Source organism: Callospermophilus lateralis, chromosome 6, assembly GCF_048772815.1.
Source record: "Callospermophilus lateralis isolate mCalLat2 chromosome 6, mCalLat2.hap1, whole genome shotgun sequence".
In the NCBI taxonomy this organism is placed as follows: Eukaryota; Metazoa; Chordata; class Mammalia; order Rodentia; family Sciuridae; genus Callospermophilus; species Callospermophilus lateralis.
Window position 1 is genome coordinate 95,543,330 of NC_135310.1, and position 18,828 is coordinate 95,562,157.

Consider the following 18,828-nt stretch of genomic DNA (forward strand, 5'->3'; position numbering starts at 1 on the left):
TAAAATGACTGATGATTAAGAAATAATATTAAAGAATATCCTAGACAAGTGCTTCCTACATTTCGACTCAGAAGTAAGATATTTGTTCCTTTCCTGATACAGAAACTAAGCAAATAGTCCAATGATTTGATAATATATATACTTATAATTATCACATCATGTATGTGTAGTATTATTCATCTAATTAGCACCACTTGTATTCATATTTTACTGGAATTTAGTAATAAAATGGTAGAACATTGATGCATTACACAAAATTTCCTGAAGAAAGTTTCAAACTACCCTACACAATATATACAAACAATGTATTTATTGGGAAACTTGAGAATACCAATTTTCTACTATGTCTCAAAATGAGAAAAAAATAGAATTTACATGAAGAAGGAAGGCATGTGTGTGGGTGGAACTGGAAGATGAGAAAATTGTGGCTACTTTTCTAGATGCTTAAATCATTCATCTTAGACTGTGAAAGCTGAAAGAAAACACCTCGTTTAAAGCTCTCTTTTTAATGATGAAGAGACAAAATGTGAAGTCAAGCTTCTGTCTCTGCTTTCACTCATCCACCTACAGAATCAATACATAGCATTTAAGATTAGAGTATATATATGCCCTGTATAAATGCTAAAAGTTCAAATTTAAAAAGAAATGACAAATAGTGGTGATGGTGCTTGTGGTTGTGATTTTTTTTTTTTTTTTAGCTTTGCTGAACTAGTCACAGTGTGGATAAAGGTCTCTCTTTACATAAAATTTAGATTTAATTTGTATTTTCTAGGAAAGAGTATGTAATTGTTTATACCTAATATGCACTGAAATTATTTGTGTTATCCCTGGCAGACTTTGCTCAAACAAATCAGGGATTTTTAGCCATATAATTAGTACTCAGGTTTTGCTTCTAAAAAGAACAAACTGTATAGGTTGAAGGTTATTATTTTGATTTAATCTAGTGGTGTTTTAGTTGATACATGGTATTTGTACATATTTATGGGATAAGGTACAGTATGATGATTTGATACATTTTACAATGAAATATCAAGTCAGCATAGTAAGCATTACCATTTTCTACAACATTTTTCATTTTGTGTTTAGAATGTTCATCCTCTTTTTTTTTCTTTTGAAATTTGTCATAAGTTGTATACTATAGCTACCCCATTCTGTTGTTCAACACTAATACTAATTCCTGCCATCTGTAAGATAATTCATTACCTCCACAGATGTCTTGAAGCATTTACCCTATGTTTCCATCTATAGTTGAGTAGGTTCCAATCTTACATTTAGGTCATTAATCCATTTGAGTTGACTTTTATATATGATGAAAAAAGTGCCTTGGTACTTATTATCTAATCTCTCTCTACTTCATTACCCCATCCCTCCATTTTCTAGTGGCCACTATTCTACTCTCTTCTTCTATAAAATAACCTTTTAATGTTTGCACAAGTGAATGACAAATGCAATATATACCTGTGTCTGGCTTATTTCACTTAATATAAAGCCTTCTAGTTCTATCCATGTTGCCTCAAATGACAGGATTTCATTATTTTATAACTGCATAGCATGCTGTTTTGTATTCATACATTTTCTTAATCAATCCATCTATTGACAGAAAACTTCACTGGTTCTCTACCTTGACTATTGTAAACAGTGCCACAATAAAAATGGCAGTGCAAGTTTCTCTTCGACATAATTCATTTTCTATGGATATATGCCCAGTAATGGAACCACAAAAAATGCCAGATGGCCAAAGCAATCCTAAGCAAAAAGAACAAAATTAAAAGCATATCACTACCTGATTTCAAAACATACTACAAAGCTATAGTAACCAAAAGAGCATGGTAATGGCATAAAAATCAGCACATAAACCAATGGAATGGAAAAGAGAGCATAGACGTTAATCTATACTCTTATAGCCAAGTGTTTTTTGACAAAGATACTAAGAACATACATGGGAGAAAGGACAATCTCTTCAAAAAATAGTGGTGGGAAATCTGCAATATTCATATGCAGAAGAATGAAACTAGATCCCCGTCTCTCACCATATACAAAAGTCAACTCAAATGGGTCAGACCTAAAATAAAACTTAAAATTATTAAACTATTTTAAAAAAAACACAGGGGAAAGACTTCAAGGAATTAGTATAGGCAGACACCTTTCAGATAAGTATGTATATTTTTAAAACTGTTTCAAGTGATTTTTTTTTTACTGCCACCAATTGTAGCAGTGTTCAGGCAAGCCTTTTCTGTCTTATTGCTATAGCTAGTCTCTGGTGCCTCACAGTGCCAGTTGTTTTTCTCTGTATTTACAAATTCACTTCTAATAAATTACATTTTCTGCACCTGTGGGACTTTGACAGCCCAAGCACAGATGTTCCCACATCCCATCAGGCTACAAAAGCTAGACTAGGCAATGATGAACCACTGGGAAGGGTCAACTTTTTGGCTGCCAGTCCTGGGTACCCTCAATCTTGTGCTGCCCTTTATTCTCAGTGATGTGTCCTTAAAGTTCAATATTCCTGCCTTTTCACTGGCATCTTGCTTTCAATTCATGTTCTTAGGAAAGTATTGGATCAAAGTAATTATAGCATTTTGTTAAATGTTTGATAATTTAATATGCTTCCTCTCCTGGGATATTTAGTCTTTAATGAGCTAAGAGTCTTTATCCAAAAGTATAAATTCCAGAGGGTGAGATTTCTGGCATCAAGAAATCAAGAGGGAGAAGTATTTATTTGCTTTTGAGATTTTCCTAATGCCCTTGAATTTGCACCGGGTTTGCATCTGTTGAAACCAAATGACAGGAAGATTCTTTAAATTGCCCCATATTGCCACTTGTGCAAAGAATTTCCTAAAGCCTAATCTAGAAGATACACCAGTAATGATGGAGAAATAAAATTTTAAAAGCCAAAACATTTTCAATGGTCTGAAACTCATAAGATTGTCACACTACTTAAATGAATTATGATGTTCAAGTCCTAGTGCTTTTGGACTCAAAGATGTAAGGTTTTCCAATTCCAATTTGGTTTCTCAGTCTACTGCTCAGACAGACTTGTACATACCAACAATACAATATTATGTGTACTGATTGTAAAGATCTACGCCAGGGAAAAAGCAGGGAGCAAGACAGATTGAGTCCCTAATGTCACAAAGCACTTAGTCAAGTTACATTTGTGTGCATATTTATTCTATATGCTGGAAACCACATTAGGGCAGGGTTACTTCTTGCTCAGTCATCTATATACAGCCCAGAGCAGTTTCCAGGGAGTCTAAGACTCTTGACAAAGAGTTTCTGAATAAATATTAAAGAAGTGTTGCTGAAGAACCTGGATAAAAAACTTCGGAATGAATTATATAATTAGTAAATTAACGATTTTGCTGGAGGAAGTTGGGATTGAGAAATAAGATTGGAAGAAAGAGAGTTAACAAAATTAATGGTAAAATTATATTTCCCGGAGAGAAAAACAATTATTGTTGTTAAAATAGTTGTGATTATGTTCCTTTTTCTTCCTTACAAAAATAAGAAAAGGCACTTAAAAGTGGGTAAGCAATATGTTGATGTTAATTTTGTTTTTGTTTTCTATCCTGTTTTAAGTTGTTAAATCTCCCGTTAATTCACTAACACTTAATGACTTAAGGACTTTTTATGTGCAAACACCGGGTAACATGAAAGTCAGGCATCCACTTGAGTTAACATGGGTGGCTTCCACCAGGGTTACATTTCTCTGTGGGAAGAGAAACAACATTGGAAAACAACAAAGACCTTTAGGAGAGCAGGCTTTTGAGTGGATGCATGCACCGACACTAGCACACAGGTATGGGCTTATTAGCTTATTACAACCCAACAAATCAGTGGGGACCACTACACTAGTATTCTCTACTTTACAAAGAAATAAATATACTGATAGAATAACAGACTTGTCAATGGTTAGGAAGAAAGCAGAGGTGCCATTATTAACACCCTGCTGTAAACCATCATGATGATTGCTCAAGAAGCAAGCAAGATCAAAGAACATTACTGTAGGATGAACAACATTAAAGCATTTTACATGCAAATAGGAATGATACAGTAGGTGAAATGTGTTATTCTCTTGAAAATATTTGTTGCCATTTTTTCCCTCCAGAAATCCTTAACCATCTTATGAATTGTTTATAGAATTGTTATTCCTATTTCAAATGACTAATTTTGACCTTTGTATGTTTATATACTTTGAATTTCATAGAAATTATTCTTTTCTCAGGCCTCTTCATAAAAACTGAGGATGGTGATAATTAATAAATAGAAGCTATCAGTAGTTATAGTTTTAACCATAATTATAGTGTATGTATGGGTATGCAAATATGATGCAGGTAATTCAGAGATAGATAAATCAGTAGAAAATTTGTGATATAAATGTGAATACTGTTTGGTTCAACCTACCTCTGTCAGAATCAGTCTTTGCATTGTTCTCACAATTAAATATACAGAATAATTGAGAATAAAACTTGCATAGCACAAAAGAAAGCTTTAAAAAATCACACAATATTCACCTTAGTTTCGTTCTCTGTTTTCTTAGTTATCTTAAGATTCTTGGAGCATTATTCCACTTGACAAATTTTTACTCAATCTGTTACTGTATAGAAAACTTTAAGTTTACTGGATTTCAATAAATTTTATTAACCAGCATACAGAAAAATGGAGCAATTGAGGATGTAAGTCTTTTCCCAGAATAATTTGAGAGCTTTACACTGAATCCCTTACATTTAAAAAAGCATTTGTCCTTTTCACTGTTTCCTATCACCTCTGAGACAAATAATGGGACTCAGGAGGGAGGTAGTGTATGAAGGTTTGTAATAAGTCAGAGCAGAGTGCAGTTGAGTTCAGACTACCATGAGCAAACCCTTTAACCTGACTTTCTCTTCATGCTGTCAAACCTATGAAAATCATTTGCAATATCTAGACAGTGGGTAAGAAGGAATTACTGTTCATTTTGGAATATTGAGGAATGTTAGTGAATGATTTCATGATTTTTTTTTTTTTTTTTTGGTACCAGGAATTGAACTCAATTTACCACGGAGCCACATTCCCAGCCATATTTTGTTTTTGATACTAAGAAAGGGTTTTGATAAGTTGCTTAGGGCCTAGCTAAATTGCTGAGGCTGGCATCCGACTTGTGATCCTCCTGCCTCAGCCTTCCTAGTTGCTGGGATTATAGGAGTACACCACCAGGCCCATCTGATTTCATGAATTTTAAAGTTTGAAACTTGGTGAAACAAATTTCTATTAAGCAAAGGCTTGCCTTAATGTTACTATACTTCTAACAGCTTTTACATTTTTTCAGATTCTAAAATCTTCCACACAAGATTTCTTTATCTGAAACTGTTTAATCTGCTTTCCAACGTTAAAGAGGAATCAAGTAATGCCATCACATACAAAAATACTATGTATGGCCAAAAAGTTGTAGTAGTAATAACAATAATAATAATAAATTTATCTATATTGGATTCTGTAAAAACTCAATTCTACAAAATTGCAAAATTTTGTTTCTCTTCTGACAAAGTTGATTCTAAATGTAAAGCCCCGGGGATCGTAGATCATGAATCTGTGACTGTTGTCAATAAACGAAATTTCCTTTGTTTCTAAATATAATTTACATTTAGGAAACTGCAACTAGAAAGAAACTGAGACCCTGGAGAATTTAACCTAAACTTTCATTTTTATTGCTGACTTTTTCAAGTAACGATTTTAAATGGAAGAAAACTACATATGTTAATCTTGGGTTCAAGTCAAAGACAAGACCAGCCTTTTCCTTTGTTATGCTATAATAATACACAAGTGCTTTGTTATTTCAGGAATCAACTATCAGATAGAGTATTAGCAAGTTACAAACTCAGTTCATGGAGTTTTTTTTAAGTTTCTTCACTTTTTTACTTCAAAATCGGGAAAAAAAGATTTTCTAATAATATTTTTCTATTTTTCACTGTAAAAAAATCATAAGAGAATCTTGAACTTAAATGAAAATATACTTTGTTTCTGATACAAGATTTTAATTGTTTATTTTGCCAAATCATAAACTTGTACCTAATGTGGAACAATATCATAGACTAAAATTTTATTTCATTTTGTGTTTTCCTAATTGTTTAGACTGAGAAGTGATATCTTATTCCTTGCATCTTCATTTACACTTATTTTTCAGAAGGGGTTACTTTCAATAAATATAATATTCATGGTAGAATCCTATGGGAATTGATGTAATTAGTACCTAATTAAATTTTAACCCTTGAAAAAGTACCAAATTTGTGAGTCTATCAAATACACCATAAACCTCAAAATTTCTAAGCTTTTCAGAATTTTGTTGTGTCTGTTTTTAACTTCTTGACAAAGAAGTTTAAGAAACTAGATCCTTTTTATGGTATAAAGGAAATTTGTTGTGTCTGTTTTTAACTTCTTGACAAAGAAGTTTAAGAAACTAGATCCTTTTTATGGTATAAAGTTTCATGGATACTTTTCTTTCCCTTGATAGGAATTAAACATTTCTTCCAAGAAATGTTGTATGAATTTATCTATCTATATATCTATCTATCTATTTATTTATCATGAATTTAAATTATTTAGTATTTAGAGATCATAAATTCAAACTATATTTTTGTTACTGCCTTCTTACTTTTCTCCAATCTTTTCAATAGTCAACATTAGGAAAAAATTGTTATGGTTGCTATAGTAAAATATATCCTGAATTATAGTGATACTTATGACTTAAAATGAGAACTTTAGAATTTTTAGTTATATCTTTCTCAACATGAAAAAAAATTGTTCTCACTGGCACTATCATAATCACACATTTAATATTCCCACAAATAACACTATATCACTATGACTAAAAAGAGTTGAATATATTTGGTGGTTGATTAGTTGTTTGGTGTCCTTCTTTCTTAGACATTTGGATGGATCTTGCTATGCTGCCTAAACTGACATTGAAATCGAAATCATCCTGCCTCACCCTCCCAAGTATCTGAGATTACAGGCAGGCACCACTGTACCTGGCTTTGGATGAGTTCTTTCACCTTTAAGATTCTGCTTGGGATGCATGTTCAAATTTCTATGTTTCAAAAATATTTAGGATAGTTGTTTTATGTGTTTTCACACCACCAATTAACTACAAAAGATCATTTATTTATGTGGTTTATGATTTTTAAGGATTGCTTTTTAAATTTTTACTTTATTCTTTAATTGTATAATATACTTACATGATTTCAAAAGCAAATATATATGTGTGTGTGTGTGTGTATATATATATAAACTATATATATATATAGTTTCTATCATGATTGCTTTTCTATTTCTTCTCCTCTTTTAATCATATTTTATGATTTACTCACTTGTTAAATATAAACAAATAACACTATATATATATAGTGTTATTATTTATATATATATATATATATATATATATATATATATATATATACACATAGCCCTCCATTTTAAAATAATAACACTGTATGTACTATTCTGTTTTGTTTTACTTATCAGTGCATCATGGTGATCACTTTATTATAGGTTACGTTCTCTTGAAAGCAAACTATGAGATGGAGATTAGCATATAAGTGATTTAGAAAGCCACTTGGAACACCATTTATGAGAGGAAGGGGAAAGAAGAGAAAATTTGGGATGAGATGCAGTCTCAATAAAAGCTTTAGCCACACGCATGTCAAGTTTGTACCTGGACTGATTATTTAGAGTTGTCAACTGAGGGTTGATCTGGGGTTTTATAGCACTTTGTTGATCAGTCATTGGACAAAAGGGGAATGAACCTGTATGATGCTGCATCCCTGGGCTAAGGAGGTAAAGTCTGTCTACAGAAGTTCCCGCAATGGTGGAAGGAAGTGGAAAATCCTTCACTCCTAAGGAGACATCTGAGTAGACTCTAGAGCATCCACTGCACACTCCAGAGTAGTATATGTAGACAGTCCCATTCTTTTTCCACAAGCAGGGTGACACCACAGGTTTCTTTAAAAGGACCCTATAGATGGATCTAGATGGTTTCCAATTAAGAAATTTGATTCATTCATTTTCAACATCACAATTTAGCTCTTGGATACTAACTCCCTCCCCAAGACATATACCAAAGTAGCTATATTAGAAAACATGGACATAAGCAAATCATAAGAACACATATATAAAATTCATGGGATTAGTCATATAGATGAGAGAAAACAACACACACACACAAAAATGTATATGAGTATTCATACCACAATTTTTTTATAATAACCAGAATAAAGGAAATGATCCAAAGATCCATCTAGTGAATGGTAAAATATCATATATCGACACAATGGAATATTTTTAAGCAACAAAAAAGATGAAGTGTTAATACATGCCATCCAATGGAGTAATGTTTAAAATATTATGGTAAAAAGCCAGCCACAAAGACCATTTATTATATGTTTCTATAAATTTTGTGAAATGTTCATAATAGGCAAATCTATAGAGCTAGTTAACTTCAGTGGTCACCTAGCATTGGAGAAAGAATCTCAGTGCACACTTGCAAATGGGTAAGGTATTTCTTTTAGAATGATAATTTAGTCTAAAATTAGTTATGCTAATAGCTGAACACCTCTGGGAGTATACCAAAACCCTTAATTGTACATTTTCAATAGGTAAATTTTGTGATACATGAGCTATACCTCAATATAATTATAAAGTACAAAAATAATGAAATCATGAAAAATTCCTCAGTACATACATAGTCATGATGGAATGACTACGTGTGCGTTAGGTTCTGTGGAAATTTTAGTGTGGAACACCATGTATCTGACCTTGCAAAGAAGGAATCAATGGAGAAATACAAATGAATTTTTGCTCATGATTTTCTCTTGCAATCGTACAGGCAAATTCTCTGCCAGTTTTTGCAGTGAGGAAAGAGGAACCATCACCACTGATGCAAATGTCCCAAATGTCCTGGTCAAATTCTAGGTAGCTCTGAAACCTCATTGACTTGAAAAATTTCTAAAAATAGCCTCACATATTCAATCCTCTAATTTCCTTGTTCTATTTCCCCAGGAATGATGATATTTGCTTTTAAATTTCAATATTTTGCCCTCAACCCCAAAAGATTTACAGAATTCCCTGTTTGGTTTCTATTAAGTCTCATCTGCCACTTGTACCTTTAAAATTCTCTAAGACAAAATGTCAAGACCAACATTTTCTGTTCCCCTTCTCTCTAGGGTGTTGGTCCCTCAAATTCTTATTTCCTTAACAATTCTTGGTTGCCTGAAAATAGATTTTTGCCTAAATTCTACTCTGTATAGTTATTTTCATAAAAAGTTTAGTCTCCAACCAGTTTCTGTCATTATTAGAAACAGATACTATTACTCTCTTATTCCCCACGCCCTTTTCTTTTTACTGAACTGTATCTGGTTTTTGTTAACATTACATTGAAACAATGCGTATTCCCACAGATGCCATATTGGGACTGATTGAATTTGAAAATGTAAATCATCTAGATTAATAGATTGCTTTAAATAGATGTTTTTTTTGTAGAAAGTTTGGAGGAAAAAAACACATGAATTAAAATTTCAAGCTTTACTCCATTTCATCTGCGAGATTTCCTGTTAGTGAACAATGTGTTAATAGGGTGACCTAGTGCTTGTCATTGGCATATGACAAATAAATGTTTATTGAATCAGTGTATAAACTTTAATCTCATCTGTGGAATTAGACTAAGTGAACTTTCTATTTTAAGTCTTAATATAGACTATGTTCATATGAATCCCACAAATATTACAAAATGAACACAATTTAATGAATATATCAAAATAAAATAAAATTGAACTATCATCATATTTCAAAGACCAATATATTGCTATTTCATACTGTAATTTTACCTGTAAGTTGCTAAAGCCCCTCATGTAGGATATTTATAGAATACCATGTGACTTGGCATCATATACAGTACGATATATCTAATTTATTCACATCTTACATAACAGTTAAACATCTGAAACACTATGTTTTAATATCTAAGTTCACTCATATGTACTCGGTATCAGTACTCCCTACCAATTTCTCTTTATCTTGACCTATTATTTTTCAATGATCCTGGAATTGGAATGATTTATGAGAAAGTACTAAATAGTTAATAGGCATTTAATAAATATTCATAGCATTGAATTTTCTACTATTTTACTTCCCTTCTTTCTCCTTTAGGACCCACAGGTAATTCATCAAAGTCATTAATTCCTTCACCACAATATAACTCATATTTTTTCTACTTTTCTAGCCACTAGAAAGTAAAGGAAAATCATCAGTACTATATTGCCCTATCAACTTTTAGTTGCTTCACTCAATTTAAAATGGGTAATGATGAAATTTAGTCATAATATCAATAAATATAATAATAGAGGAATTAATTACATTTGAGGAATAATAAATATACCAGTAAAGAACATTTAGACTGAGAAATATATGGAATTCAGGTAAAAGTGAATCCATCATAGAAGAGCAATAAAGTTTGAGTATAATAATAGAGATACTTTAAATTAAATTAAAAGAGAGAAAGTTAATCAGTATTCATAGTATTTTAATTGTTGAAGGATTTCTCTTCTGCAACATTTGGGGGATAATTAGAGTATAAGCACTAAGTCAATAAAAATATGTGAAATTGAATAATTAGTATACAAAAGGATGAACATGCTACTTAGAAAATTATTCTGATGTCAGAATAATTTGATTACAGTGTGAGATCATCTGAACAGGTGATACAAGGTAATAGGAAGAGGCTGTACTAGGAAGTGTTTGTTCTGTGTTCTAAGCCATGCAGAATTTTTAGCCAACAATTGCAAATTTTAAGAACCAAATGTTTCTCTTTTGCTTGTTATCAACTTGATTTCTGTAAACAACTTACTACATGAAATTTTGTGTTTTTTTCCTAGTTTAGTCATTTTGACATTTGACAGAGCGTTTCTAGTTTAAAGGGTTTGCAGACATTTGAGCCTATATCTGGAAGAACAAAAAAATCGGACTTATAAAATTGAGAATATAAATAAAATGTATTCATCCCAAATTTTCTAAACAAGACAAAGGCTTCATTCTATTATTTATATATTTATAATATTATACTTGATGAGATATGAAGTCCTAATAATGCACAAAGCATATATATATTTAATTCAAAAATCAAGTTAAACACTTTATTTTCAAACATATTAGTTTAGTGTTTGCCCTCGTCATAATTTGGTCCATCTTAACTTGAAATTTTTAATAATATACAGAGCACATAAGAAACTAAAATAAATACTCATTTTAACTCTATTGTGAGTCATGCCTCTTTTAATTTGTCTTTTTCACATAAATATGCATTGACTTGTAATTACTTGTATAGTGTTTATGTTCACAATGAATACAGTGGAAAACCATGTCTATTCATCTTTACAAGGTTATTTTAATCAACCAAAATGAATGCTTTCCAATGTCCTTATTTTCTTTGTGCTCTTGGCCTTCCATAATCCTCTAATATTATTTTTTTGCCCCAATTATTCCTAAAGAATAAAGTTCATACAAGGAAACAGGAATCACAAATATTTTGTGTTTTTCTCTGTGCTTCCATTGGCTCCTGTAAGAGTAATTCATGATGTTTTGATGGCTGAAAATAGGGGAAAAAAATCACTGGTTTCTGAAAGAATAAAGGACAAGGAACAGAGTGAAAATTATGGGAGACTTGCCATGTCATACCTTGAGAAGAAAAATGAGTGTATCAGCTTTTCTTCTCTATTTTTCATTGATAATTCACTATATATTTGAGACTTTTTCTTTATCCTAATATTAGTGACTTTGTGCTGTCATACAGTTCTAAAATGTATAAGCTCCTAGTAAATATTGGCTAACAATGTGGTATTATTCCATAGTAATTTTGAAGCATACTTTATTTTGAATATTTGAGGTCTACATGATGTTATGATGCATAGTGGGTGTAAATGGTTAACTGAACATCCAACATCACACGCAGTTACCCTTTTTTTGTGTGTAAGTGCAGCTAAAATCTGTTCCTTTAGCAAAAGTCCTGAGTACAATATGATATTATTAACCATAGTCCTCCTGTTCATTAGATCTCTAGACTCTATTCTGCTACTCTTATGTCCTTTTTCCTACATCAACCCCTTTCTTTCCCTTCCCCGCTCAACCATTCCTCTTGTAACCAAAGATTTATTCTCTGAATTTGACATTAAAAAAAAAAAAAAAGAATCCACATGTGAAATCATGTAAAATTTTTCTTTTTGTGTCTGGCTTATTTCACTTTGTATAATATCCCACAAGTTTATTCATGTTGTAGCAAAAGTTAGAAACTTCATCTTTTTAAGGCTCAACAATATCCTAATTTGCATGTGTGTGTGTGTGTGTGCGTGTGTGTGTATGATTGATTATTCATTCACCCATGTTCACTGAAACATTATTCACAATAACCAAGATATGGAAAATCTTCTACTAATATTTTGGTTGACTTTTTTACTTTCTTTTTTGCCCTCCTGGGAGTTGAACTCAGGGTTACTCTCCCATTGAGCTACATCCCAAGCCCTTTATTTATGTTTATTTATTTATTATTTTGAGATAAGGTCTTGTTAAATTGTTGAGGCTGTTCTCAAATCCTATCTCAGCCTTCTGATTGCTGGGCTTATAGGCACACCGTGCCCAGTTTGGGTTAATATTTATAGATTTGAATTACTGTACTACCAATATGTTGAATAAATCATTTCAGTCCTGAGATCCAATTTCACATTCTGACCAGTTTGCAGTAAAAACAATACATTAAAGATTATTATTTTAATTCTTTCTCTTGCTCTTTCTGTCTCTCTCAGATTTCTGGACCAGTTGAAAATTTTATTGGCTGCATACAAGTTGTGGAAATCAATAACCAGGGAACTTTCATTCCATCCAAGGCAGTGAAAAAAAATCACGTTGAGAACTGCAGGTAAAACCTCACTAGTGATTTTCAATGATTTATTTTAGAGTGATCCCACTAAAAGGTACCATTTCTAATTGACATTATCTGATCAGAACTGGAATATATTTCCTTTCTTTTGTTTTCCTTTATCCAGTATCTTACAGACTGTAGAATTTTTAAAATAATTCCCAGTGAAGATGGAGCACTTGTTCATGATAGGTGTCCACTTTGTACTGAATAAGATGCTTCATATTGACAAACAAATGATCAGTGTGTTGTGGTTAGAAAAACATCTATCAGAGCTACTTTTAAGAATGAACAGTCTAACATACAGAATATTTTTTAGAATGATAAAATGATACTTTTCTCCAAAATACATATCCCAAAAGTTGCCTTTGTGCTTCAATTTTCATTACTCGTATCATATTCCTTACAAACAGTTGGAAGCTGGAGTGAACTAAAGAGCACATTTGAGAACGAATCAGGCATTAATGCATGAATGAAGTAGACAGAATATTACTTTTCCCTGATAGTTAAGAGCAAAAGGTCATTTCTGTAGGTTTGTGTTTATTGGAGAAGGTACCATTTCCAATGGAAATTATCTGACTACATAGAGTAGGTAATTATCAGGCCATGAGAAATTTGCATACATGAGTATATTAAAATGATATAATGGGATACTGGGTGCCTTTTGACTATTTTATTTTATTTGTTTTTAATCAAATGAAACATAATAGTTGGGCTGGGGTTGTGCTTCAGTGGGCAGAGCACTTGCCTCACATATGTGAGGTATTGGGTTCTATCCTCAGCACCACATAGAAATAAACAAAATTAATATTTGTGTCCATCTATAACTAAAAAAAAGAAACATAATAGTTTATACTATAAACGGGATGATCCTGGCAATTTTAACATAATCAGATACTTATAAATTCTTATATTTTACCATTTTGTTTCCAATTTTCTATGGAAAACATGTTTTTTGATATTTTATTAGCATTCCCTTTGACTAAACTCTCAGTTTCTTTGTTCCCTACCTTCTCTGTCAAATGCTATGATATATATTCATCTTGCATTACTGGAATTTTGCACCTATTGAACAGCAGCACCCCACTTTTCTTTCCCTCTGGCCCTGGAAACCACCCCTCTACTCTGTTTCTATGAGCATGGCTATTTTTACATTCCTCATATAAGTGGGGTTAATGCAGCATTTGTTTTCCTGTTTCCAGCTCACTTCACTTGGCACAGTATCATCCAGATTCATCCATGTTTTAGCACATGTCGGAATTCCCTTTCTTTAAAGGTCTATAGTATTCTACTGTGTGCATAAACCACATTGTCCTCATCCGTTTTTCAGTGTACACTTGGGTTGTTTCCCATTTTAACTATTGTGAATGACATTGTTTTTGAACATAGATGTTCAAATATCTCTTCATGAACTTACTTTATGGTTTGGGGTAGACTGGAGTGGAATTGCTCTATCATATAATAATTCTGTGTTTAGTTATTTAAACAATAGCCATACCGCTTTCCACAGTAGCTTTACCATTTTATAATCCCACCAGTAATGCACAAGTGTTCCAACCTCTCATCCTTATCAACTCTTTTTTATAGTAACTATTTTAATGGTGATGAAGTAGAAAATCTTAGTTGGAATTTCCCTAATGATTTGTAATATTAATCATCTTTTCACATATATATTGGCTGCCCATAAATCTTCTTTTGAGAAAGGTTTAGTCAAGCCTTTAGTTTATTTTTCCAATTAGGCTGTTTGTATTTTGTCAACTTTTAAGAGTTCATTGTATATTCTGGTTAGTAATACCATATCAGATATATGATTAAATATTTTCTTTCATTTCATATGGTGTGTTTTTACTCTATTGATAATAAATTTTACTGTACATATTTTTTTAATTTTCACAAAGTCCAGGAATTTTCATTCTTGTCATTGTTACCTCTAATGATTGGTATCATATCTAAGAGAGCACTGTCAAGTTCAATGTTGTGAAGTTTTTGCTCCATGTTTACATCTAAGAGCTTTAAGGTTTTAAGGCTTACACTTAGGTCTTTCATCTATATTGAATTAAGAGTCCCACTTCATTCTTTTGTAGTTTTCCAGCACTATTTGTTTAAAAAAACTGTTTTTTTCCCCCATTTAATGATCTCGGCACTCTTGTCAAAAACATAAATACAAAAGTTTATTTCTCAGCTCTCTATTATCCTATACTGAACTACCTTGGCCTTTATTCCATTACAAAATAGTTTAATTATTAAAGCACTGTAGTATGGTTTGAAATCAGAAAGTATGAGACATGCATCTTTATTTTTCAAGACTGTCTTGGTTCAATCTCTAGTGATTCCATGTGAATTTGTTTTCTGTTTCTGAAGAAAGATCATTGTGCTTTTGCTAATTGCATTGAATCTGTGGGTCACTTTGAATAGGATTAATAGCTTTATAATATTAGGTCTTCCAATTAATGAATGTGAGATGTGGTTTCACTTATATTATTTTCAATTTCTCATCAATATTATATAATTTTATTGTATAAAACTGTCACTTCCTTGGTTAATTTTTTCAGCAATTTATTTGTTTTGGTGCTATTATACATAGAATATTTTTATCATTGCCATTACATGTTTTTTATTTCTAGTATACAGAAATGCAACTGTGTATTTTGTATTCTGCTATTTGGCTAATATTTCTAGTCTCTGTGTTTGTGAGTATGTGTGTGATAGAGAGATCCTTGATATTTCCTATACATAAAATTATATTACCTATGAAAGAAATTATTTCACTGCCGCAGTCTGGCTGGGCACAAAATAACCGAGCCACCACAAAAGCCTTGTAGATTCAAACAGCCACTGTTTAATTCCGAACTCTCACCCACACTCTACACGCACGTTCTGGGAAAAATACATTGCCTCCATCAGGCTCCCCGCGCCAATTCTCTCAGAACCCCGTGAGAACTCAACGGGAACTCTAAAGAAGTGGGTGCCTGAGGCAGCAGGATACGCCCTATTCCAAGGAGGATCCACCCTAAACCTGGAGCCACCCTAATCCAGCAGGATCCACCCTAAACCTGGAGCCACCCTAATCCCTGAGCAGGGTCACCTTTCCATGCGTCATTCCTACTTGGCTATGGCTCTCAGCATTTCACTTCTTCCTTTTTGATCTGTATGCCCTTTATTTCTTTTTCTTGACTAGTTATTTTGGCTAGAACTTCCAGTATTGTTTTGAAGAAAAGTGGTGAAAGCAAGTATTTTGCCTTGTTCCTGATCTTAACAGAAAAGCTTTCAAACTTCCACCATTGAGTATATGGTTATGCACATTATATCATGTTGTGGCAGTTTCCTTCCTTCCTAGTTTGTTGAGTGTTCTCATCATGAAAGAATGATGAATTTTATCAAATGATGGATCATGTGGGGTTTTCTTCATTTCATCAATGTGGTGGATTACACTGATCAACTTTTATATGTTGAAACATCCTTTCATATAAAGAATGAACTGTATTTGATCATCCTGTATAATCTTTCAATTTGCTCCTGAATTTAGTTAGCTGGTATTTTGTTGAGAATATTTACATGAGTGTTCATAAGAGATTTTGGGTTATAGTTTTCTTACAGTATCTTTGCTCTGTTTTGGTAATCGAGATAATTCTAGCCTCATGGAATGAGTTCAGAAGTGTTTACTTTGGTTCAATATTTTGGAAAACTGTCTGAATGATTGGAATTATTTTTTAATTTTGTTAAAAATCACTAATGAAACCATCAAGTCCAAGATTTCCTTTTCTTGATGTTTTGGGGAGATATTTTTCTACTGATACAATTACCTTACTAGTTACATGTAGTTCTATTTAGAGTTTCTAGTTCTTCATGATTTAGTCTTGGTAGGTTTTGTGTTTCTACAATTTTGTCCATGTCTCCTAGGTTATCCAATTTTTTGGCATAATAATTTTTCGTATACTTAATAATTCTTTTAATTTCTTTAGTATTTTATATGTGAGCCACATGCTAAGCTCTTTTAAATTTTATTTAGAAACAGGGATTCACTAAGTTGCTGGGGCTGGCTTTGAATTTGCAATCCTCCTTCCTCAGCCTCCTGAGCTACTGGGATTATAGGCGTGAGTCACTGTGCCAGACTATTGTATGTTTCTTTGTATGGTTGTTAAGTCTAGTTGCTTTATTGTGTTAAGAACTCTATTTTTTTCCTTGGTTGCTCTACCCACTTTTGAGGGTGGAATATTGTAGTCTCCAACCACTACTGCAGAATTGTCTGTTTTCTCCCTTCAATTCTCTTAGTTTTTGCTTCATATACTTTGATGAACTGTCATTATCTAAGTGTTTGTAACTGTTTTGTCTTCCTGATACATTGAAACTTTTAATACTATATAATGTCCTTATTTGTTTATTATTCTCTTTGGATTTGAAGTATATTTTGTTTGACATTCAAATAGCAACTCTTGCTTCCTTTCAGTTACTACTTGCATGGAGTCACATCTTCCATTGTTTGCTTTCAAACTATTGGTATATTTGGACCTAAAAAGAATCTTATAGGGAATATATATTTGGAGCTGGTGATTTTAGCCATTTTGCTAATCTCTTACTTTTGACTGCAGAGTTTGTTCCATTAATTTTAAGTTACAGATAAAGAGGAACTTGCTTTTGTTGTTTTGCTATCTGCTTTTTATGACTAATGGGGATTTTACCCCTGCTTTCTTTCACTACTGCCTTCTTCTGTGTTCAGTTGATTCTTAGTGATATATTTAAATGCCTTTTCAGTTTCCATACTTATATATTACTTATATATTCTGTAGCAGTTTTCTTTGAAGTTCCCATGGGAATTACATTGAATAATGTAAAGTTATGATAATCTAATTTGAAATTATGCCATCTTAACATCAATGTCAATTACATTATAAAAAAAATATTTGCTCCTATTCCAACTCTGTCCCCATACTTTTAAATTGCTTGATGTCACAAAATCATATATTGTGACAAAAATCATATATATATATATATATATATATATATATATGCAAAATCATATATATATATATGTGTGTGTGTATGTGTTATGTGCCCTAACATAAGTCAGCAATAAACCAGTGAATTTTGAAATGCATAAGACTCTAAAATTATGCAGAAAACAAAATTACAAACCAAAATTATTTTTTTTATTTACTGTTCTCCTAAATCACATGGAAGAACTTACCAATTATTGCTAAAATAGTATGTGTTTTAATCATTTCCCAGGTACTTATTATTATTGACAACTTTATTTCTTCATATGGCTTCCAATTAATAATTTGTATCCTTTCATTTCATTCTGCAAGATTTTCTTGTCCATTTCTCTCAGGGTGGATCTAGTAGAAATAAATTCTCTTGGATTTTGTTTGTCTAGAAATTCTTAATTTCTCTGTAACTCCTTTTTTTTTTTTTTTTTTGGTGGGGGGTGTGGGGATTGAACTTAGGGGCACTCAGCTACTGAGCCACATCCCGGCCCTACTTTGTATTTTATTTAGAGACAAGGTCTCACTGAGTTGCTTAGTGCCTCACTCTTGTGAGGCTGGCTTTGAACTTGTGATCCTCCTGCTCAACCTTTCGAGCTACTGTACCTGGATCCTCTGTAACTCTTGAAAGAATATTTTGCTGGATACAGGGTTCTTGGTTCACAGCTACTTTTTCTCTTCTTTCAGCTATTTGCATATATTGACCTATAGCCTTCTAGTCTCCAAAATTTCTGATGAAAATTGATTCAGATTAATCAAAACAAGCTTCAATTTAATGCTCAAACCAACAGAAAATTATAAGCTTTCTATAGACTACTGTGTTCCAAAATATGTACATCAGACAGAATCTTCCAGTGTAATTGCTGTCTAGGTGGGGAATCAGATACCTAATGCTTCCTAGTCTACTCTTCC

The 18,828-nt window shown here is 32.3% G+C and overlaps 1 protein-coding gene across 1 annotated transcript in view; it reads left to right on the forward strand.

Moving 5' to 3' along the window:
* Window positions 1-18,828, forward strand: part of Eys (EGF-like photoreceptor maintenance factor) — a 1,514,165-nt gene that overhangs the window by 987,192 nt on the left and 508,145 nt on the right. The window contains 1 exon segment of the mRNA XM_077109730.1: window positions 12,822-12,934. Within this exon segment, the coding sequence (XP_076965845.1) occupies window positions 12,822-12,934 (113 nt within the window).